We start from the raw sequence: 24521 nt of genomic DNA, 5'->3' as shown, positions 1-24521 counted from the left end.
GTGTGTGTGTGTGTGTGTGTGTGTGTGTGTGTGTGTGTGTGTGTGTGTGTGTGTGTATGAGCAAAGGGGGGGAGCGAGGGAACAGCTCAGTGACGTGTGACGTAGTTGGGACGTGGTGACGTCTCTCATGCGCGAGACCCAAAATGGCGGATAGCCAACAGGAGACCCGGCGTCTACACGTGCCGGTAGCTGTTCAGCACGTAGCTAGATGAGCTCAAAGATATATGTGTGTGTGTGTGAGTCAGTAAAAGGGAAAGGAACAAAACAAAATGAAATAAAACAAGCGATTACAATCCTCTGCGCCGCGCTAGAGTACTGAAGATTGCTCTCTCAGCCAGGGGAGCAGGAACAGCGACTCTTTGTCTCAGCCGGCGGTTCTGACCTCCTGAACTGATGAGAAGCAGCTTCGACCTCACTAGGCGGCTCGCTCAACACAGATCACAGTAGCATAGAATACACGCTACTTCTACACAATCCCAACGATCTTAGCGATCGTTAGTGTCGGCGATTATTAAGCATACCTCGTTATAAAAATGAACAGTACTTTAAGCACATAAACAAGATAAAATAAACACAAATGAACTCTCTCTAACTCTGCCCAGACTCTATTTTGCCTTACGGTACGATGCAATCGTGGTGATTGAGGGGAGTCTTCTGAGGGGTTTCTTCTGAGCTTCGGTGGGCTCAGGCTGCGGCTGCGGGCCGCAGAAGGTGTTCTCTCGGGGGAAGAGAATCGCTGTCGTCTCGATAAGGGACTTTCGCGTCCTTATGGCCGGAGCAGACGAGGCGCTTGGTGGAGAGTGGAAGTTCTCAGTCTCTCTTTCTGAAGGAGTCTTGCTTCTTCACATCTGCAGGATTAAAAGGGTTCGCTTCGTGGATGCGAACAAAGATAAAATAGACAGTTTGGTGAATTCGGCCAGCGAATATAACTGTGAAACCTAGGATTTTGGTTAAAAGAGGAACAACGTTGGATGTGCCTCCTTCCACCCCGGAGGGGATCGGTGGAAAAAGCATTGAGGTGGGGGCTGCAGGTAGTTTTGTAGAACAGTGGCTGAACCACAGGGGTCCTGGGGTGTCTTGGCTCTCGGCCAATGAGGTTGCAGCGGTGCTTTCAGGTGACTTCAGGAACGCATAGTTTTTGGGGGGGAGGAAACTCACACCCTAATGTGAAATTCCTTCAGAGGAGGTTTGGTGCTCATCAAACCACAATCAGGATGAAACCTTTGCTTGCAAAAGGGAAGGCCTGACTCTCTTTGTCCCACAGCACATGTTGAAGCCATATGGTTAGACCCCAACATCCCCCCTTTGGCCTGAAGAGCGAGGTGCTGGCCACGGTCTTTAGGGCAAACCAAGGACTGACGTGGGCTTCCATGTGGTGTCATACAGTCCATGTAGTTCTGAGAGCGCAAAAGGTTAAACAGTCCATGTAGTTTTGGGAAGAAAGGGATGGTTTAACAGGCAGTGTTCATAGTTCATAGAGGCTCAAGATGTCTGGGCAGACACTAAGGCGGCATCTGGGCAGATGACTAACTAACTACATTAAACATATGCACAAATCATAGGTAAGCAAGGCATTATTCCTAATACACTCAATTGCTACATCATGATCTTGTGATAACGTCTGCACTGTAGCATAGTATGTGAAAAACGAAATGAAAGCAGTGAAATGAAAACAAACTAAACAAAATGGAAAGGTGGTTAGTGTGATGGTTGTGTCATGGTCTACCTAACTCTAGGTTTGGATTTACCTATCACCCCCCTGGGTCTGCGGGGATGGCCCAACGGACCGGTTCCTGTCCTCTAGAGGTGTGTACCAAAAAACCTTTTTCATTTTACAGTTTGGTTGTACATAATAGCGAGCTCGCAGCTCTTCCGATTCGAACAGCGGTAGTTGTCGGGACCCTTTTCGCGTGGGTTTCAACTTCGGCTGTCGAATGGTTGGAAGGGCTGGATCTCGTGCTTGCTGGTCGGTCAAATCTGCACTATTATTATTCACCATGCAAGGTTGTGAAATTTGGGGCCAATTGTTCTGGGGTACCCAGGGTGTCCCCTGTTCCGTTGCAGGCTGGTTGACTGCAAGGGAGAGGTCAGAGTGTCGTGCGTCTTTGTTCTGAGCATTTTTCAGCAAATAAAGGGAAGACTTCTGGTTTGGGACATGGTTTTGCGTGGCAGATTTTGGCAGTTGTAAGCATGCAGGCGGACTGGGTGGACTAGAGTCGGGAGCAGGCTCTGGGAGGGGCATTGGCATCGGTTGTCTATGTTCCTGGGTGACAGCGACTTGTCCATCTGGAACTGGCCCACGGCTGGCAAGGTTTAGTGGCTTTGGGTCGTCCACCAGTGTCTGGAGTGTGGTAAAGCGCTTTACCACCTCCGTCACATGTTGGTGTATAAGACTCTTGATCTCTGGGTCTGAACTTGCTCTTCTGGAGTGGGTTTGGGACTTAAGATTTAGTTTGAACCTAATTCTCTTTTTAGGGTGAAATCTCTTCTGATGCCATGACTCGTGATTTTCTGGATCAAAATGTTCTATGTCGTTCGCAAGAGACTCAATTTGATGGATAGGCAGATCCTGCGTGCGGAGAGGGCCTGGGTCATCAGAATGGTCTGAATTAGCATAGTCATTTAAGATGACATAGCGGTGAGGACGACTAACCTCTCGACGTGTGGGGGAGGGGCTCAGTTTCAGGTGCATGCATGGAGTACACGGGACGTTTTGTTCACCTTTGGATGTGTGTTTGGAACCACTAATGCCACTCGGGGCCTGGGAGTAGCCCCCCCTCCTTCTGTCAAAAAGCAAAGTGGGGAGTGAGACACCTGGATCAAGCACGCGAGCAGACTGGGGTGCTCGGTCGCTGTCCTAGACGCTAGACGCTGCTGAGCTCTTAGCAGTGGTCTTCAAGGTGACTGTAGTGGCTTGTCCACTCAGTCGAGGCTCATCAAGCCTTTGGGGCAGGGCTCGTTTGACTATGTCAGGGAGGAGGCCTATCATGGGGTCGGGGATTGCGACAGCAATACTTACCTGACCCCCCTGAGGTTCTTCATGCCAGGTCTTAGTGCTTCTCTGAGCAGCCTGGAGTTGTGCACTCAGGGTGTTACTCTCTAAAACTGTAGAGGTTTTCGCTTTGGGGACCATGATGAGCTTAATAGCTTTTCTGCAGCTGGTCCAGCTCTGTTTGAGCGACCCGGGCTTCTTGTGTCATGGTGCACAACATGGTAGCGACTGAGGGGGCCAGCAACTGCATCTTGTAATGCAGGGTTGTCTGACTCCTGTTGAGCTTCATGCTCCTAACCTGGGTTTCTGGTTGCATGTTTTACTTTTAGTAAGTGGCGACACCCAGTGGTGTTATTTTATTTAATGCGAGCAAAGGACTGTTACGGTTATTAACGGGTGCACAGTGAACTGCCTAGTCTGTGACTGACAAGTTTGACTGCTATATGCTAATTATTGCTGTTTTGAGGTATGCAGTGAAATGCTTAGTTCTGTGACTTACAAGTTTCTACTGCACTACTGCTTTGCAATTGGGATGCTACTGAAGTGGGCTTAGCACTTCTGGCTGGTGACAGCTGTGTGTTGGATGGTACGAGGATTAAAAAAAAACGAAATGAGTTTGTGTTACAATTAAACGATCCAATTTTCCACAACAGCTGAGTGTTTGTTTAGGAAATTAAACGAGTAATTTAACTTGCAAAATCAAAGGGAGGAAAGGAAAAAAATTTAATTTTGAAAAAATATGAATTTCTCAGAAATTATTCAAAGTCAATTCTGGACTAATTTACATAAACACTGTGATACAACTGGTATAACGTACCCTCACACGGGGCACCATTATGTTGGGAACGTAAAGGAGCGTGTTTGGGTTATCAGCATCTAAGAAACTGAATTCTTGACATCAATAGAATTATTAATGTCAGTAACAATTATTAATGATTATTAATAATAACGGGGCACCACCCTGCGAACAGGGACCAATAACCAAACGATAAAACTAAGTCTCATAATTAGTAGTCACTCATAATGTCAATAGTCTGTGTACTATTACACATTCAGAGTGACAGTGAAGGGTTAAGTTCGAGCACAGACCACATATACAGTTATTATCACAATACGCATGCACAAAGTAATCACAGACAGCTGCTCTTTGAAATATAACAGTTTATTATGTTCTAATACTAATGATCTAGTCAACTAATATCTAAACTAACAACAACTATACATTCATGAGCACGCTATCTAAAATCAACAGACGATTGAAAAGAGGGGGGGAGTGTGTGTGTGTGTGTGTGTGTGTGTGTGTGTGTGTACACGAAGGGGGGGAGCGAGGGAACAGCTCAGTGACGTGTGACGTAGTTGGGACGTGGTGACGTCTCTCATGCGCGAGACCCAAAATGGCGGATAGCCAACAGGAGACCCGGCGTCTACACGTGCCGGTAGCTGTTCAGCACATAGCTAGATGAGCTCAAAGATATATGTGTGTGTGTGAGTCAGTAAAAGGGAAAGGAACAAAACAAAATGAAATAAAACAAGCGATTACAATCCTCTGCGCCGCGCTAGAGTACTGAAGATTGCTCTCTCAGCCAGGGGAGCAGGAACAGCGACTCTTTGTCTCAGCCGGCGGTTCTGACCTCCTGAACTGATGAGAAGCAGCTTCGACCTCGCTGTCTCACCATAAATCACAGTAGCATGGAATACACGCTACTTCTACACAATCCCAACGATCTCAGCGATCGTTAGTGTCGGCGATTATTAAGCATACCTCGTTATAAAAATGAACAGTACTTTAAGCACATAAACAAGATAAAATAAACACAAATGAACTCTCTCTAACTCTGCCCAGACTCTATTTTGCCTTACGGTACGATGCAATCGTGGTGATTGAGGGGAGTCTTCTGAGGGGTTTCTTCTGAGCTTCGGTGGGCTCAGGCTGCGGCTGCGGGCCGCAGAAGGTGTTCTCTCGGGGGGAGAGAATCGCTGTCGTCTCGATAAGGGACTTTCGCATCCTTATGGCCGGAGCAGACGAGGCGCTTGGTGGAGAGTGGAAGTTCTCAGTCTCTCTTTCTGAAGGAGTCTTGCTTCTTCACATCTGCAGGATTAAAAGGGTTCGCTTCGTGGATGCGAACAAAGATAAAATAGACAGTTTGGTGAATTCGGCCAGCGAATATAACTGTGAAACCTAGGATTTTGGTTAAAAAGAGGAACAACGTTGGATGTGCCTCCTTCTACCCCGGAGGGGATCGGTGGAAAAAGCATTGAGGTGGGGGCTGCAGGTAGTTTTGTAGAACAGTGGTTGAACCACAGGGGTCCTGGTGCTGTCTTGGCTCTCGGCCAATGAGGTTGCAGCGGTGCTTTCAGGTGACTTCAGGAACCCATAGTTTTTGGGGGGGAGGAAACTCACACCCTAATGTGAAATTCCTTCAGAGGAGGTTTGGTGCTCATCAAACCACAATCAGGATGAAAGGGAAGGCCTGACTCTCTTTGTCCCACAGCACATGTTGAAGCCATATGGTCAGACCCCAACACCTACTACAAATACTTGTTCTGCAACATGCACATTTTTATCAAAAGGAGCTTAAGAAATGTGGAGTTTACATCCCCAAGCTGTGGGATGTACTCTGAACAGGAAGGGAAACTATGCACACCTCTGCCGGGTCTGTGCCCAGGTAGACAAACATTTACAGAAGCTCGTTACCCTCATGGCAAAGTAGTGAACTCAGCATCCTCTTCCCACAACTTGTGCCCGGTGAGAACTTTATGAAAGAGTGTTGGAGGTAGAACCGACACTACCATTAAGAATGCCCTTCATGCATTATTTGGTAATGTGTTTACTTTCCTGTTTAGGTAAAAGTAAGGTGGTATAGCACAGGTACAGGACTGCATCACATTGAAAGGTTCATTGACTCCATTATATGAGCGCTAGTTTTTTTATTTAATTTTGTCAAAATATTGACAAACACAATATAAATAAACACATGTATGTGTTGGGCTTGCCTCTGCAAATTGAATGACTTTTTTTAAAGGAGACATATTGTTTGAATTTTCATGTTCAATCTTTTATTTTCTACATGAAAATGTTTCCATGCTTAATGTTCATGAACACATTATTTCTCTCATACTGTCTGACTGTAGACACCTGTTGTCAACCAAGCTGTGATTAGTCAGAGTCTCCGGTTTTAAGTGTCTGCTGTCAGCATCATCGCATTGATCCGTAAAACTGAGTTTGTCCACAAAGAATCACACAAAAGCACCACTTCAACCTTGTGTTCACCAGAGCGCTGCTCATGACTTTCTAGGAAATAAGTCATTCAGCATGAAAAAAACACAAAACATGAAGAGTATTGTACATAAAGACAAGTAATAAGATTTGCTTTTTGAATAAAATGCTGGAAATAATCAAATGTAGCCTTTTTTTTTTTTATCCGATTAATGATCGATTCATCAAAGTAATAATCGTTGTTTAATAATCGGATTTAATTGATTATCAAAATAGCTGTTAATTGCAGCTCTACAGGGGACATATTTATGTTGATAAGCTATGAAAAAGTGCATTTTTTTACAATATGTCACCTTAATAGGAATGTATGTAGGACTTATGGAGAATTATTGGCAGAAATGGAATATAATATTCATAACAATGTTTTCTGTGGTGTATAATGTGTTAGAATGAGCCCGTCATATCTACAGAGGGAGCGGGTCCTCTGCACTGAGTCCGTCGTGTTGCACCGTCATGTTTCTACAGTAGCCCAGAACGGACAACGCAAACACTTCTCTACATGCTTGGGTGAGCGGAATCTCAACCTCACCACTAGATGCAGCTAAACATGACACACTGCTCCTGCTGTTCTCATAGTGAAAAATCGTTTGCACCGATATTTCTGAACAAAACATGTATCAATATCAAAATATGCATTATAGTCAGAAGGCTGAAAAACAGAGATATTATGTTGTGGCCATCTCGTCTAGCTCTTGAGATCTGGACCTCAGAAAAGTGTAGTTCCAACTACATGTTCATTTGAGAGTCCAGAAATGACCATGAGCTTAAATGTACAGCTCAATACACTTCACTGTTTAAGTCTCAACAAGACATCAGCTATGCGTTTACAAAGGTCTCCCTGTGCTGGATGAACTTGTCCAGGTATGGAGACACCATGAGCCCTGTTGGTCAGGTCTATCCGGTCAGTGCCAGGCCTCTGTGGTTACTACTAGTAAACGTGTTTTACCTGTAGAATTTTCATGAGGACCACTTCATCGCTGGCAGGGTCTGTTCCCACAAACCTCGCGTGTGTGACTGCGTCTGCCATGTTCTCAATGGCTTCTGCTGCTGCTTCATGGTTAGCATCTGCAAACAGACAACAAACAAGGTTTTCTCAAAAGGCTGACTCAGAACATGTCAACTTGATAACGAGAGCAGTCATCAGTAAAGAGCACTGAAAGGATGCCGTGTAACTGAAGCTGCAGCTGCAGACGGAGTTGAGATGGATTATGATTGTGGAAAATGTGACAAATGATTTGTATTCATTCATCTTTATTTCATGTTTTATTCAACAATTCATGAAGTGAAAGGTGTAGCAAAAAATATACAAACATTAACATGGAACTTATGAAAGAGATACGTGAATATGGTACCCATATTTGGTTGCTGCTGTTAGTGGGAGGATTGTAAGTGTTTATGTACATGTATGAAGTGTGCTGTTTAAGTGTGTATTATTCATATATTCCTGCTGTATGTGAGTATTTGTGAGCAGAGGTTTTATGTCCGAGGAGGCGCAGGAGAAACAGAAGAGGAGAGAGAAACAAATCAATTTGTATTTTAATTTTGTTGAGAGTAAGTCATATGATGATACTAATGTTATTCTTCTTATAATTATCATCATTATTTATCAATTCATTATTGTTAACTGTTATCTTTTCTTTACCATTAGAATTATAATTAGTGATGATAATTAAGAGGAAATAAATAAATCAATGAATTGGGTGTTCAGTGTGGCAGATATGACAGAAATCTGGATGCATCACCATTCCAGCAGTAATGTAAAGCTAGGCTGTGATTGTGAGTAAACTCAGCAACCAAGAACACAGCTCCAAGGGCTCAACACATAAACACAAGGGGACAAATATGGTACGGCCCGTCCACATTGTCCTTCAGACCCTGGGATCTAATGACCAGATGTGGCCTTTTGTTGGGGGCAGGCTGGGACAAATTGGCTGTCAGAGCAACAGCAGTCAGTGTTTTTGAAACACGAGCGGCTGGCCAGCTCTCTGCCTGGAGCCGGCCTGTTTTCCTTTCCCATCGCCCTCAGGGGCAGCAATTCATTAACTAATAAGCACAGGAGAGAGAGAGAGCGAGAGAGAGCGAGAGAGCGAGCGGAAGGATGGAGGGAGGGACAGAGAAAGGGAATCCAAGAACAATACAGCCGGTCAACGTGGAGAAGATGAGCAGCTCAGGGTATAAAGGGAGACTGAGCATGTGACTACTAGTAGACATTAGGTCAATGACGTTACTTCTTAGGAAACTACGGAGCAAATGTTCAGGATATTTTGGTAATTGGCAGCTGTTGTGACAAGCTGAAGTGCGGACAGTATACCGGTCAGAAGTTAATGGCTCAGAACTAGTGTATGCGTGGTTGGGGCCGTTGAGACGGAGCAATGCCAACATCCCGCCAGAGGCGAGGGTGACAACAAGCGTGGAAGCTGTGCTGAGATCAGCCAATGTCCAGACACAGAAACTGGAGCCACAGGGAGATCCGGCAGAATGTCAGAAGTGATATAAAACACTAATCCTTCTCTTGGCACACAGTCTATGCAAGCGGCATCCAAAGGAAGGGTTAGGGGGGGGCATTGTTAAAATAACACTGCGGAAAGGAGAGGTTCAATATGTGTGTGTGTGAGTGTGTCTGCCTGAGGGTATGTGGGCAAAGTCAATAGGGGTTTAAACCAGCTGCCACATAAAGCAGTTGAAGTACTATCAAACTCTAGTCACAGGAACTCAAAGACGTGGCGTGAGTGAGAGCGAGCAGAAAGAGCAGAGTGGCTGCTTTCTGAGGGCGACACACAAAAAGCTCTCAGGCTGCACTCTGCATGAGGGCCAATGCATCTTTAGAAAGCAAACAAAGAGGCCGCTGCTTTTTCCATCGCCAGAGGAGAACATGAGTTTGTTCACCTGTTCATTTTCTGAATAGCAAAAGATCACCTTTCAGCCAGGCTGCTCTGCTCTCATCTTCAGCCAGTGTGCACAATAGTACACGGAATGCAGATATTTAAGTCTGTGGCTTGATGGTGTTTTTGCATTTACTTTTCCAAAGAGTGTTTGGTTCCCCAGGACAAATCCATGAAAAAGCAACAATGAAGTTCTGAAGAAAGATAGAAATAGATGAACAGCTAAAGACAAGAACATGGCTGACATAACTAGAACATTTAACACATAACAATCACAGACATAGAACTAGAACGCTGTGACCGCCCACTTCTACAACAGCTCCGGTTCCAGAAGGGGAATTCCCATTTATTCACTCCATGACGTTCCTTATGTAATAAAATCCTTATACACGGAGTTTAAAGCGTGGAACTGAGAGGACAAGTAGAAGCTGACTCGTGACCATAAAAATATTTCATTCGGAGCAAATAAAAACTTCTAAAACGAAAATGAATTAAGAGTGAAGGAACTACTCCTCCCACAAACCATTGCGACTGGCAACTCGCCACCTCTGGAAACCCTTGACAAACTTTAAGCTAACTGCTGTTGAATTAATCTGAAGACAGATTCAGCGGTTATGCCTCATGTTTCACCTCGGATATTTTTAGAAACACGTTTCAGAGAATTGTTTCTGAAATATAAGAATAGTCTCCAAAGGAGCCACCATGATGTTCCGCTTTGAAATCCAGGAGCAGACCAGACGAGCATGTACATTCACTAGCAAACATTGCCATGGTAACAGCGAGGTCCGCCAATCGGAGACGTCGCTGTGACACTTTAGGATTGTGGGTAGTGTAGTACTTCTCACTTTAGCCATGGTTCTTTCCATCTCTAATAGTTCAGCCTCAGAGCAGCCATGACATCATCAGCACCATAGATTTACTGAACGTCTGTTCAAGTGGGAGCTTTCAATTCCAGTATGATGCTGGATAGTTTCAGAATTAATAACACATGATATTTAACTTGAGTCAAATCTGAATCTGCAACGTAACCAGTAACATTTCTGTCAGGTAAATGTAGTACTACAGTGGTTTCCTCTTAAGTAGAAGTACACAGTAGTCTTCAGTTCAGTTGTATATTTCTTACGTGCTTTGGGGGGCTTTTATAAGTTATTTTAAGGTCCAATAAGTTTCAATATTTTTCATATCAGAATACATCTATATCTTTGGGGCCCCTGGCCCAGGTTGCTACCTTCCCTAACAGTAAAGTGTCCCCTGGTGTTCTCTGAACCGGAGTGTATTCTCTGGTGTTTGTGACCGCGAGGAGCCGTGACTCATCTATGACATGTCAGGTGTGTTGCTGAGGACCAGAGGATCAGCAGTGATCAGTATGAACTTCTTTGTATGAGTAACACCACAGGCCAAACGCTCACATTCACATATGCACGAATGTACATAAAGTAACTGAATACAGTCCCCATTTTCAAATTTCAACTAATAACCAAACAAAAAGAAAACTGAAGTACAAATCTCTTCATACAAATCCACAATCAGAGCTAACAACACAGGAAAGGCTACAGACAAACATTGTTATTAAAGTGTGCTGGTTTTAAACAGGTCATTACTCATTTCCCAAAACTTCAACTTGTAAAAGAAGAAAGTCTACATAGACGGACTAAATGTTATGGGGCTGTATTGTTTAAATTCCTTCAAATGTGAACCTTTTCTGTAATGTCACGTTGTGGACATCTCACTCTCTGGAGGCTTCTCAATGTAGACCCTGTCGATCAGGGGTGTCAAACTCATTTCCACTCTGGGCCACATCAGCATCACGGTCGCCCTCAAAGGGCCGGTTGTAACTGTAAGACTGTATAACTAACTTCTCCCTAACATATTGTTAAATAACTCTCTCTGCATTTGATTATTGTTTATTCAAGTGTAAAAATATTGTACATGCAGTTATAGAAATGAAAAATTATATTTAAACACATTTCTGTTATTATAACATGAATCATTTTAATTGAGGGTTAATAAACCCACATGACTCTATCAAAGATCAAACTATCAAAGAAAATAACAAAGACAAATATCAAGCACAAGTTATTACATTAACTTTGTTCAAAGCTGTTTGTGTCACCTCTCTGCATCACTAATGTTCCTCCCTGTCGTCGTCCTGTGCATGCAGCTACATCCAAGAGCTGCTCACTGAGAGTCAGGTCTGATGAACATGATGTATCCGTGTTGTCTGTGCTTTCATCAACAGTTCATTAGAAACACAAGTACCTGCTCGTCTCTTAGCTGCTGTGTTGTTAGATTGCTGCTAGTTCATCAACTCGTCTGCGATGGTGTTTCTTCACAAACTGACATTTGTAAAAGTCTGTATCTGGTCGGAGCTCTGCTCACATACCTTCAGCATGCACTGGGCTGTAGCTGTGTGAATATATTCTGCTGTGATTGCGTCTGCCTTTTAATTCTTGGACAGTTTGATATTTTTTTGGATGCTAAATTTAGCTCCGTGTTTGGTGTCAAAATGCCGACGTGAATTGTATCCTTCATCACCGACACGCCTCATAACACAGAAGACAGACCCGTTGTTCTCCTTGAAGCACAAACATGTATTCGCTTTCCCATCTTTCATTACATTTTCTTCCCTCTGCATCAATTTTTCTCTTCGTGGACATTTTGGGATTATTTGTGGATCTTTTTCAATTGTTGGAAAACCACTTTACGGGCTGTTGCCTCTCCTGTCCACCTGTTGTGATAGTTTTAATGTCAGTACACAGACAACATGCTCTCATAATTTCAACTTTCTATCTCATAATTTTGACCATGGGGATACTTTTATTTTCAAGTCTAACTTTTAATTATTTTTCCAAACAAAATAAAAATAAATAAAAACTTCTCTTTTTTTTGCTGGCGGATTCGCGGGCCACATAAAATGACATGGCCTTGAGTTTGACACCTGTGCTGTAGATTATGATCCATTTCTCCTTCTCATTCTTTTTTATTTGACATGAAAGAGGTACTTAGTATTGTATTGTTTTTAGTATTGTATTGTTTTTAGGACCAGCAAAAGGGAAACTTAAAAAGGACATCACTGAAGTATTTCTCCACTTTAGTCGGTAGTATTTCTTTTTTAAATGTTTATTGTCATTATTCTTTTTCCTTTCACTTTGACTGTGAAGTCTTCGTCTCAGATGTTTCATCCATGGAGTTTGAGTAGGAGGAGTTTCTCTTTCCTTTGTTGAAATACATATGTTTCTGCTCACACTATGTACATTTTCCTTCTATTAAAATAATCAGGAATTACAATTTATTCAGGCCTCAAATCAGAGGCAGGCTACAGCTGTACTCTCAGCTGAACCTCTTCTGGCAGTGGCTGCAGCTAAAGCCTGCTGAGCCTCGCTCTGAGCCCTGTGTGGGCTAGTGACCACGTGGCCGCGAGCAGCACAGTGAGGGGCTTTGCTGACTCTGCTGGGCCGGAGAAAAAGAGGGAGAAGGAAGGAGCAGCAGGGGAGGAGAGAGGATAGAGCAGAGATCTGGAGATCTGTCAGCACCGCGGCTTAGTTTACTGCTCCCTCCATGCTAGTAGACCTCAGGCCACAGATTGAGAGGAATTACCTCAAACTAAATGAAATGGCTGATGGCGATGAGTGGGGGGTGTGGGAGACCATTTTCTTTTCTTTTCTCTCGGGCCCTGGACAAGCAGAACATTTAAAAAGAGGACGGTGTAGAGGACATGCTGGAGGTACACAGGGGACATGTCCGGGGTGACCCACTGAAGGAGAGGATCATATTCTACACAACACTCGAGATCAATTGGAACACACTGCAGGCTTAGAGAGGCGCGATAGTGTGATGTGTGCAGACCTAAACGGACCGAGGACATCAACACACACTCCATCCATCGCTGAAAGCTTACAAGACATCGACTGGTGACATGAATCATTCAGCAAGTATCACAATGAAGGAGCGACATCGTGTCTGCTAGCAGAAGCACACCCAACAGCTTCTGTCTCACTGCAGGTACGAAGCAAAAACAGATCGGAGGAAAATTACCCTCACAGGAAAACCCAATACTGAGTGACATTGTTTCATAAAATCTAGATCTACAAGAGATGGTCATGAAAAGTGTTCATAGCAGACTTGGTTTTTAGATTTGTTCTGGCCAGGAGATGGCAGTACTTGACAAGACCAGTGGTGTTGTACTCTAATTTCACACACACACACATACATATACACTCACCGGCCACTTTATTAGGCACACCTGTTCAATTGCTTGTTAACACAAATAGCTAACCAGCCAATCACATGGCAGCAACTCAATGCATTTAGGCCTCTAGACGTGGTGAAGAGGACCTGCTGAAGTTCAAAGCGAGCATCAGAATGGGGAAGAAAGGGGATTTAAGTGACTTTGAACGTGGCATGGTTGTTGGTGCCAGACGGGCTGGTCTGAGTATTTCAAACTGCTGATCTACTGACATGTTCACGCACAACCATCTCTAGGGTTTACAGAGAATGGTCAGAAAAAGAGAAAATATCCAGTGAGCGGCAGTTGTGTGGCCCAAAATGCCTTGTTGAGGTCAGAGGTCAGAGGAGAATGGGCAGAGTGGTTGGAGATGATAGAAAGGCAACGGTAACTCAAATAACCACTCGTTACAACCAAGGTATGCAGAACACCATCTCTGAACGCACAACACGTGGAACCTTGAAGCAGACGGGCTACAGCAGCAGAAGACCACACCGGGTGCCACTCCTGTCAGCTAACAACAGCAAACTGAGGCTACAGGCTCACAGGCTCACCAACATGTGACAATAGAAGATCTGAAAAACGTTGCCTGGTCTGATGAGTCTTGATTTCAGCTGCAACATTCAGATGGTGGGGTCAGAATTTGGCGTAAACAACATGAAAGCATGGATCCATCCTGCCTTGTATCAACGGTTCAGGCTGCTGGTGGTGGTGTAATGGTGGGGGGGATGTTTTCTTGGCACATTTTGGGCCCCTTAGTACCAATTGAGCATTGTTTAAACACCACGGCCTAGCTGAGTATTGTTGCTGACCACAGTGTACCCATCTTCTGATGGCCACTTCCAGCAGGATAATGCACCATGTCACAAAGCTCAAACCATCTCAAACTGCTTTCTTGAACATGACGATGAGTTCACTGTACTTCAATGGCCTCCACAGTCACCACATCTCAATCCAACAGAGCACCTTTGGGATGTGGTGGAACGGGAGATTTGCATCATGGATGTGCAGCCGACAAATCTGCAGCAACTGCGTGATGCTATCATGTCAATATGGAGCAAAATCTGTGAGGAATGTTTCAAACACCTTGTTGAATCTATGCTACGAAGAATTAAGGAAGTTCTGAAGGCAAAAGGGGTCCAACCCGGTACTAGCAAGGTGTACCTAATAAAGTGGCCGGTGAGTGTATACACATACAGCGGGTAAAATAAGTATTGAACACGTCACCATTTTTCTCAATAAATATATTTCTAAAAGGTGCTATTGACATGAACTTTTCACCAGATGTCGGTAACAACCCAAGTAATCCATACATACACACAACCAAACAAATACCTTCAGAAATTAAGTTATGTGTAATAAAATGGAATGACACAGGGAAAAAAGGTTGAACACGCTTACTGAAATATATTTAATACTTCGTACAAAAGCCTTTGCTGGTAATGACTGCTTCAAGATGCCTCCTGTATGGAGAAACTAGTCGCATGCATTGCTCGGTGTGATTTTGACCCATTCTTCCACACAAACAGTCTTCAAATCTTCAAGGTTCCGTGGGCCTCTTCTATGAACTCTGATCTTTAGTTCTTTCCATAGATTTTCTGTTGGATTCAAGTCAGGTGATTGGCTGGGCCATTCTAGCAGCTTTATTTTATTTCTCTGAAACCAATTGAGAGTTTCCTTGGCTGTGTGTTTGGGTTCATTGTCTTGCTGAAATGTCCACCCTCGTTTCATTTTCATCATCCTGGTAGATGGCAGCAGATTTTTATCAACCTCAATCATACCTTAGTAATGAGACACCTTTTTACAGGCCATCAGTTGGGAGTGAACCAGCTGATATTAATTTGCACTGACAAGAGGCAGGATTGCTTTCCAATTACTGATAGATTTCAGCTGGTGTCTTGGCTTTGCCTTTCTGTATAAGTAATAACTTCATTTCTGAACTTATTTGTTTTGGTTTTTGATTACTTGGGTTGTTACCGACATCTGGTGAAAATTTCATGTCAACAGCATCTGTAGAAATATATTTACTGAGAAAACTGGTGACGTGTTCAACACTTATTTTACCCGCTGTATATATTATATTTATATTTAACAATGTGCTGATGAATGACCTTAGTACCGTCTTCAGACAGATATGTTTGTTATGAATGTTGTCATTAATAGTATTATGTAATGATTTCCAAAATTAGTTTTATACTAGAATTATGGGAACACAAGGAAATTTAAATAACCCAACTTTTGTGTTTTAAGGGTTCCTTTTACCTACAGTATGGATTATGGTTTTGCCTGAATGGGTGTTACAATATCTAGTGGACTTGCAATTCCAGAGTACAGTATAATATAAGCTACTATCATTGTACAGCGTACAATTTAACCAATACAGTTAGTTAGGGATTGGTCCTAGTGTTAACCTTTAGTCTGTCTGTCCAGCCATCCATCTCATCTACCTTCCTATCTGACCTTAATTTAGGAAATTAAATGAATTTTCCATTTTGAGTTGCAACTGGCAAACATGAAAACACTCCGATACAATGTGTCAACTTGTCAGAGACACAATTCAGAAGAGAAAATGTAGCAATCAAATATGTCATGTGTTTGACAATTCTGCAAAAACTAAATGTAAAATCACTGTGGTTACTTAAAATAAAAAAATGAAAATGGGCATTAATCCATCAAAGGAGCACTTTTTAAAAAACTCATTGGAAAGCTATGTGATATTTTGCAGACTTTACTTTTTACAGTGCAGCTCTCCTTGAAAATCGAAATCTTAGACAGTCTCTGTACACTTTCATGAGAAATTATGTCTTAAGTGTGCTCTGGGAGTCAACTACACATTCTTCAGGTCGGGTTTCAATACTCTTTGAACTCGCATTCAATATCACATGCTCGTAGCCCTACCCCACCCGCACCACCGGGACAAATGGAAGCATGGCTGGGTAAAACGAGGAGAGGCCAGCTTTGTGCTCTTTGAGGAACAAACGCCAAACTGAGATGCGACGGCATTCATAAAGTTATGGAACTCGTCATATTTCTTCTCTGTCATCTTTACAACAACTGGAGAGTGAGCGCCGTATGTGTGCTGCGTCAGCACAGTTGTGCTGCCCTTAGAACAATGCTGGTGACACGCTGGTGGAGCGATGGCGTCGGGGTGGGGGGGATTAGGGGAGCTGGTGTCAGGTCTGAAGCGACAGAGAGCGATCGGTGAACAGATACTGTGAGTACATCTGTGTGAGCTTTGGCAGACAGGACTTCATCTGTTCCACAGAACATTTCACATAAACATGCATGACGTTTTTGTTTTTAAGAGATTTCAGTTCCAACATGAACATAGTAACATATACAGTAAAAAAAAAAAAACTTCACATCATTCAAAGGACCCGTTAATGAAAGGTATAACCCCAGAAGCTCCTTAAACAGAATGCAGCTTCTGTGAGCTCTTATCTAGCTGAGCAACGGCTGCAGCTGTTTTGACAGCAATGTATCATTGACTCAACCCCTGCTGTTTAGACCAACATCTGGTGATGCTTGCTCATTTCACAGTTAACTAAACAACTGGCAGACACTGCGCCACATTTCCATGATGAGGCTAATGAGGACGGTCCTAACTGTACCTATCGAGGATGGAATAGACCATTGTGGCCAAAGATGACTTGATTTAACAAAACAGTTCAGAGAAGAAGTGCTGCAAATGAAACACTAGTTTGAGTGCAGGATAATAGAAACACTTGTGCAACAGAAAACTACATTTAAAGAAAAGAGTCTAATTTGGTTTTCTGTGTCGCCGTACAGACGCATATCTAAGGTGATGATCACTCATCTGGTTAAAAAATATGGGTTCTGCAGGTAGGTCTCTGTGTGGCCGTTCCCAACACCTAGTCTATGAGAAGTCTGTCATTGGTTGTGTGGAAATACTTCATTGGACCTTCACAGATTATTGCAAGGTAAATTAAACCGATATTTGGACCAGGTTCCTGGAAAAAGAACCGTGTTTATTTTCAAATGTTACCATGAAACCATGCTGGTTCTTAGCCATTAGTACGACCAGTGTCTCCATCTTTTCACTGGTACTGTAGTTACATATCCATAAAGATGGTCAAACCTAATACTACCAACAATTACATCAATTAATTGACGGCCCAGTGCTTTTAAAAACAGATGTTGGTATACTTTTAAGGTAAAACGTGACCACAGGCATCCTAGCACCAAACACACCGGCATCCTAGCACCAAACACACAAGCATCCTAGCACCAAACACAAAAGCACAGACATCTTAGCACCAAACACAGACATCCTAGCACCAAACACACAAGCATCCTAGCACCAAACACAAAAGCACAGACATCTTAGCACCAAACACAGACATCCTAGCACCAAACACACAAGCATCCTAGCACCAAACACAAAAGCACAGACATCTTAGCACCAAACACAGACATCCTAGCACCAAACACACAAGCATCCTAGCACCAAACAGACATCCTAGCACCAAACACAGACATCCTAGCACCAAACACACAAGCATCCTAGCACCAAACAGACATCCTAGCACCAAACAGACATCCTAGCACCAAACACAGACATCCTAGCACCAAACACAGACATCCTAGCACCAAACACAGACATCCTAGCACCAAACACACAAGCATCCTAGCACCAAACAGACATCCTAGCACCAAACACACAAGCATCCTAGCACCAAACACACAAGCATCCTAGCACCAAACACAGACATCCTAGCACCAAACACACAAGCATCCTAGCACCAAACAGACATCCTAGCACCAAACAGACAGGCATCCAAGCACCAAACAGACAGGCATCCAAGCACCAAACAGACAGGCATCCAAGCACCAAACAGACAGGCATCCAAGCACCAAACAGACAGGCATCCAAGCACCAAACACACCGGCATCCAAGCACCAAACACACCGGCATCCAAGCACCAAGCACACAGGCATCCAAGCACACAGGCATCCAAGCACACAGGCATCCAAGCACACAGGCATCCAAGCACACAGGCATCCAAGCACCAAACACACAAGCATCCAAGCACCAAACACACAAGCATCCTAGCACCAAACACAGACATCCTAGCACCAAACACACAGACATCCTAGCACCAAACACAGGCATCATAGCTTCAGGTGAGACGTCTAATTACGTGTTTTCACAGTCTTGTACTTGAACAGTTTAAAGACAAAATGCAACTTTCTTGACGTGCTTTTAAATAAAAGAAATTATATTTGAATATCATGTGTATAATTCATGGCACAATTCAAACAGGATCAAGTAATTATTTGGTGCCAGCTATTGACTACGGGACATATTTGATCAGAAATAAGGTCCCATGGTGGTCCACCAGAAGGGGTGGGACTTTGCCTCTCTATTGATGATTTCTTACCTATAAGGCCATAGGAAAGGAACTTGTTGACAGAAGTGAGGGCGAGCCCTGTGATTGGTCCAGTAGTGTCCTCGGAGCGGACCACTTCTAGGAAGGGCCTCAGGAAAATGTTTGGCTCAACATCAGAAAGCTCTGTGGCAAGAGAAAGACACACACACACACACAACACACACAATATGAGATCTCTGAAATCTGTTTTGATATACATGTGCTTATTTACCAACTACCAACAATACTTCAAATCATATATACAATTTGATGATATATATACACAGTAGTCTTTAAAGAACACCAATAAGCCTGAGACATTCATGGGATGGTGAGTCAGACGTGTCTGTAACAACAGCATGACGTTTATCGACAGCAGCAAAGTAGATAATTGACTTTAGAAGAGAGCTTTGGTGACATGGACCAAACAAAGTGACAATGATGGAAGTGCTTGCGCTGCTGCATTTGTTGTTTTTTCATGAGCGCTGTAGCTTGTACTGTGCTCACAAAGTAATCGTTGTGTTACTTTTAATCACAAGTGCTTTATTTCGTTGATTTGAGAAGATAAATAAACGTGCATTTTTACAGCACCTTACTAGTTGAGTGACCACTCAAAGCACTATACACATGTCAATAGTCACCCATTCACACACACACACACACACACACACACACACACACACACACACACACACACACACACACACACACACACACACTGATGGCACGGCCTTCGGCAGCAGTCTGGAGTTCAGCATCTGGCTGTAGGACACTTGGACATTCGAGCAGCAATGTGATCTTTCAGAGTATGATATTTTCCTCTTAAAGACTTGCTATAACATTTGATTCAGACATTCATGCTCAACATTGGTGATTCGTGACTTTTCATCTTGCCTATTCCTCAGGTCAAAGGTTGAATGTCCAAATACTTCAGTTAATGAACAAATAACTGCAAAATGAATGACATTCCCATCAGCCTAAACTAGAATTGTGTCAGTGCTAGTACAGCAAATGCATGCGAACACACTAAACTAAAAGGTAAGCATGTTAACATTACCATGTCATTGAGAGCATGTTAGCATGCTCATGTCAACTCAAGCTTAGTTTATACTCGCCGTAGTGAAGCCGGCGTGCACAATCACATGACTGTCACAAATAGTTCACTGATAAAAACACTGGTTTTTATTTCTTAGGATTATACAAAGAAGACCAATTTGTTGTGACACACTTTAGAAACAGGTTTTCAAAATCTATGCTTGAGTATTTAGCAGCTAAATCAAGTTGTTTACGGGATAGCCAACCTTTATTTCTTCATAACGAATTTAATAATTAACGTGTTTCTTTACAGGGCTTGTAATAAGGCAATAAAGTAGCCCATGAATGTGAGATATGAATTTAGAGATAATCACAATCCCTCTTCTATATAATGACCCATTAGATAATTGGCCTGATAAAATGTCATCTCTCAGAAACAAACTACAATCATCAACATTAGTGTCTACAAGCTGACCAATAGAATAATAGGATCCAACAGATCAGTTCCCAGAGGAGCATCGCTGGGCATTCCTCTCTGGGAAACCACCACTTCAATAGTCCCTCTCTTTCTCTGGAGAATTCAGAGCAAAAGGGGGTCAAGGGTGGGGGGGGGGCAAAAATACAAAACAGGTAAAACAACAACGGGGAAAATTAGGAGAGTCACGCATGGCGCTGTGAAATGTTGAGCCCGGAGTGCTCACCGCAGCAATACCATGAGGATTATGGCTTTCTTAAGAGCAGCTCCACTCCAGACAAGGAAAAACAACTTGGACTTCAAACGCGAGTGTCCAGCCATTTTCCAAAAGTGCACATGTGACCGTCGTGCATTAGCGTGTTGTATCCAATACCCCTGCAGCTTGTTTAGAAATCAAATATGGAAGAATTTACAGTCTTTTTATCTGCCGCCAGGTCTTTCTTTCAGGTCTCGCTTTCAAAAGCAAATCTATTACTTGCTGCTATTATATTATTATATGCATATTTTCCCTTCTGGTGTTTAAGTTAGTTATTGTTCAATCGGAGAGCTTTTTTTCTGAGTGTAAATTTAGCAACAACTGCACAAAAACAAACACTTGTTCCTCTGCAAGATAAAATAGAAACAGACTTCTGAATTAAGCACAATACATATCAGTGATAACTTCTGAGGGAGTGAGACGGTGTTGGTTTGACCCGTCCACCAGCTGCCAGAAAACTTTTTAAAGAGGCTTTTTGTGTGCCATTATTTTACAGTGTGGTGGGGGGTGGGGGGGAATGCTCAAATGAATCTGTCAATAGATCCTGATGAAGACTTCATCAGAGGCGATCACCCTGTAAGTGCTACGGCTGCGTTCCCAAAGACCACAGATTGGAAAACTCAATTGTGTTGGATTGATCCAGCCGTCCATCGGTGAACAGGAGCGGTCTGTCGGTGGCCACCACCAATCTTCTTAAATAAAGTCTAAATACAGGCTCAGTACTGTGACTCAATCTCCAGAGCTTGTGGAGTGGAGTGAAATGAATAACGCCAGCTGCAGGCATGGTGAGGCAATCATTCTATAACCAGGTTAACCTCTGGCTGACATTGACCAGAATAAAAACCGAGAAAGAAAAAAAAGGCAGGATTAAACGGGCTCAACCAGGCGTGCATGTTGCCATCTAAGGGCCGAGTCTGCTGGGTACAAGTCCTCATATAAGAGTGTATACAAGTCCAACTCCAGGTCAGCTTAATTGGTAAAAAAAAAAAGGGGAAAAAAGGGGTTTGTGAAATGAGCGCATTACGATTCACCATGAACCTAATCCTATGTACCGTCACCATGCTGGAGCTCCATCTCTGTGTTAGAGCTGTAGTGACAGTATCCAGCCATGTGTGGATTACCTCTCCAAATGACCCCAGCAACGAGAGAGGGGAGAGGCGGGGGTAGACCTTTGCCCCAGGAGAGCACCATCTTTAACACATGCACATCTATTGGCACTGGAGCAGAAAAGGCTTAGAACACAGGGAGCACCAGCAGGAGATAAATCTGAGCTGCAGATGCTCCGTATTGTCCAGACAACAAGAGGCGAACCAATGAAACAAACAATACCTGCAGCAAACCAGCATCTTAAATGGAAACATACAAATATTTGTGAGGGCCACAAAGATCTTTGCAGGGCTTTTTAAGAGTCCAGGGTTGCGCAAACAGAGTCACAGTGTGGAGGAGCAGAGCACTAGAAACCTGAGCAGAGGAAGATTACATCTACGGCTCTGGCATCGCAACGAAGAAGCTTCCTCGTCTTACGAAAGCAAGTTAAACAAAGAGCACGCTGAATGTTGTCCAAATAGGATGAGAATGTTGCAAAGCTTATACGACTTTGCATATGCTAGTAATATTCAGGCTGGGCCAAATGATTGATATGCACCTGTGAGCTGACGCCCAGGTAGCAAAATACTTTTTAATCTTTACCCTCCTAACGCTGTAATAATGTAGTCCCAGGTGTGCACCTTAATCAGACTGCCATTCAAAAGTATTGATATAGTTTTGAATTTTGTTATGTTTATTACTATACAAAGTGATGGTGATAAATGTTGTTCATTTAAATGGTTGAACTTAAACTGTGCCCTTAAAAAGACACTAATAATATGAGTTATGTGTCTGAATTTACTGTGCACTTTCAACACTAAAGAAGCCGAGAGAGCCTCTCTGTGTCTGATGCTTCACAAACAGAAAGAACGTGTGCACAGTGAGCTGCTGTGATGGAGGAGCTGAAGGTCCTTTTGGTGGAGCTGCAGGCAAAGACAAAGAAACAGCAAAACGCAAAAGACTCTTGAAATAACAGGAGCGCACATTCATTAGAAAGATGACATAAACACTCTCAGTGTGTTCTGCTGTTGCTTGTGGTGGGAGCATTGTGTGCGAGTGGAGGAGAGACGGAGCGCTGACGGCCGCTGCACTTGTTGCGATGCTGTGCATGGAAGCTTTGCCAGGACAAACACGCGTGCGACTGATGAAACACAAAGGAAGGTCGGGTTGTAAAACGGCGCTGTAGGGTTTTAGACTACTAAACAGAAAGACGTGCGATACCGATTGTGACATAGCCGGACGTGCATAAAGTCGATGCATCTATACGTGCAGACAGCAGCAGAAGAAATACACTGCAGCAGACACCCGTGTGCTCTCAAGCTTTCAGTGAAAATGGACAGAACTAGATGACACCTTCCATGAAAGGTGTACCAGAGGCAGAGAGAGGGGAGCAGCAGATGAGGGAGGGGTGAACCCCCCTTTGACCGACGCAGCGGCCCAAAACCAAACACTGATGGTTATTGATCTGGACCTCTTCAGCTGCTAAAATCAAGAGTCAGGGTCCTTGGTTGCGATGCTGAGGAGAAAGGCAACATTCTAACAAGAGCAGCAAGGCTAAATGAAATCCAGGGAGAATCGTTCTGTTCATCTGCCGAACAAAGTCCTGCACGACAGTATTCTGATCCATCTGTCGGGAGAAGTTTGATGAATGTCTGCTTTCCTTGGCCCTCGGCCCCCACCCTCCTTTCATTCAGTCTTCTCCCCTACCCTCAGCCCCTATATTCCACTGAATGGAATTGACACTTGTGGATGGGGGCAATTAGGATGAAACAATGCTATGGCGCTCCATACGGTCGTTTCATTGGGCCACAGTGGTATTTTATAGATGCTTGGAACAATGCCTCTGCACAACCTAAACAGGCAATTTGAAAGCCCTGGAGAAATTAAAACTTTGTAAAATGCTTGGGAGGACGGCTGTAATGGCTACTGCAGGGGAGCATTTCCTAAAGGGTTGCATGGAATATAGTTTGCATTTGTATTTACAAGAACACGGTTACTGGAGTGTTCAAGAAGCAGAGAACCAACAGCCTTCCAAGCACTCATAAGCTCCTGAAGCCGAATCAATCACCAAGTCAATCAAAAGACGTCTTCACATTGCTTCTTCAGAAAAGTACCAAACGTAACAGCTGTTGTGTGTGTGTGTTTTATGCACGTTCGTAATCCCGAGCCGGGAAAAAAACGGAATTCTCGCCAAACAAACAAATAAGCGCATAGTTTATGAATATTGGCGTAGTAATTAGTAATAACAGCTTTAAGATGGACAAGCTGGTAAGACTAATTCAAAGAACGTCAGCCTGCTACGTGAATTGTTCATTTTCCAAACCAGTGATATGTCTGAAACGTGTAACTTGAATGTTGTTTTTTGTAAAGACGCTAAAGTACAGTGAACGTGTGGGAGCTCTTTGTCATGTCCGTCCAGCTTTAGGAGCTTAAACTGTAACCTGCTTCGTCAGAAAAATGCAGAAAACAAAGAGGACTTTTACTTCCACAACTACTACGAATTCACATTCCTATTTGGGTTCAGAGGTGAGGAGATTTTTGCCTTTTCAGATGTGATGTGTTGCATATCTGTCACTCATTCATAGCATCACCCTTTTATTGTTGGAGCGAATCAACATGACAATATTAACATGTCACAAAACATCTAAATCAGACAATTACACTGTTAAAAGACTCCACGTCACTCTTTAATGCCGGGCCATCATCCACACCGTTACTGCAATCCCCTAAAAACCTATTTAGACACAATTTGAAATGACTGAACTAAAAGCAAATCATTTCCGAAAATGGAGCTTTAATGAACAGCTCTACATTTCACCCGCATTGTCATTGGAGAAAGAGCATCTTTCAATGACATGTTTTACAAAGTCACAGAACTCCCCCACCATTCCCTCCTTTGTTTG

At 43.3% G+C, this 24521-nt stretch overlaps 1 protein-coding gene across 1 annotated transcript in view; it reads right to left on the bottom strand.

Annotated features, from left to right (window-relative positions):
* Window positions 1–24521, bottom strand: part of gbf1 (golgi brefeldin A resistant guanine nucleotide exchange factor 1) — an 85155-nt gene that overhangs the window by 26019 nt on the left and 34615 nt on the right. The window contains exons 5-6 of the mRNA XM_079280661.1: window positions 18779–18910; window positions 7216–7334 (exon numbers count right to left, since the gene is read on the bottom strand). Coding sequence (XP_079136787.1) covers window positions 7216–7334; window positions 18779–18910 — 251 coding nt within the window. The remainder of the gene's footprint in view (window positions 1–7215; window positions 7335–18778; window positions 18911–24521) is intronic.

The sequence above is a fragment of the Melanostigma gelatinosum genome, assembly GCF_949748355.1.
Source record: "Melanostigma gelatinosum genome assembly, chromosome: 12".
Lineage (NCBI taxonomy): Eukaryota > Metazoa > Chordata > Actinopteri > Perciformes > Zoarcidae > Melanostigma > Melanostigma gelatinosum.
The sequence above is the reverse complement of the archived record's forward strand: the minus strand, read 5'-3'. Positions and strand labels throughout refer to the sequence as shown.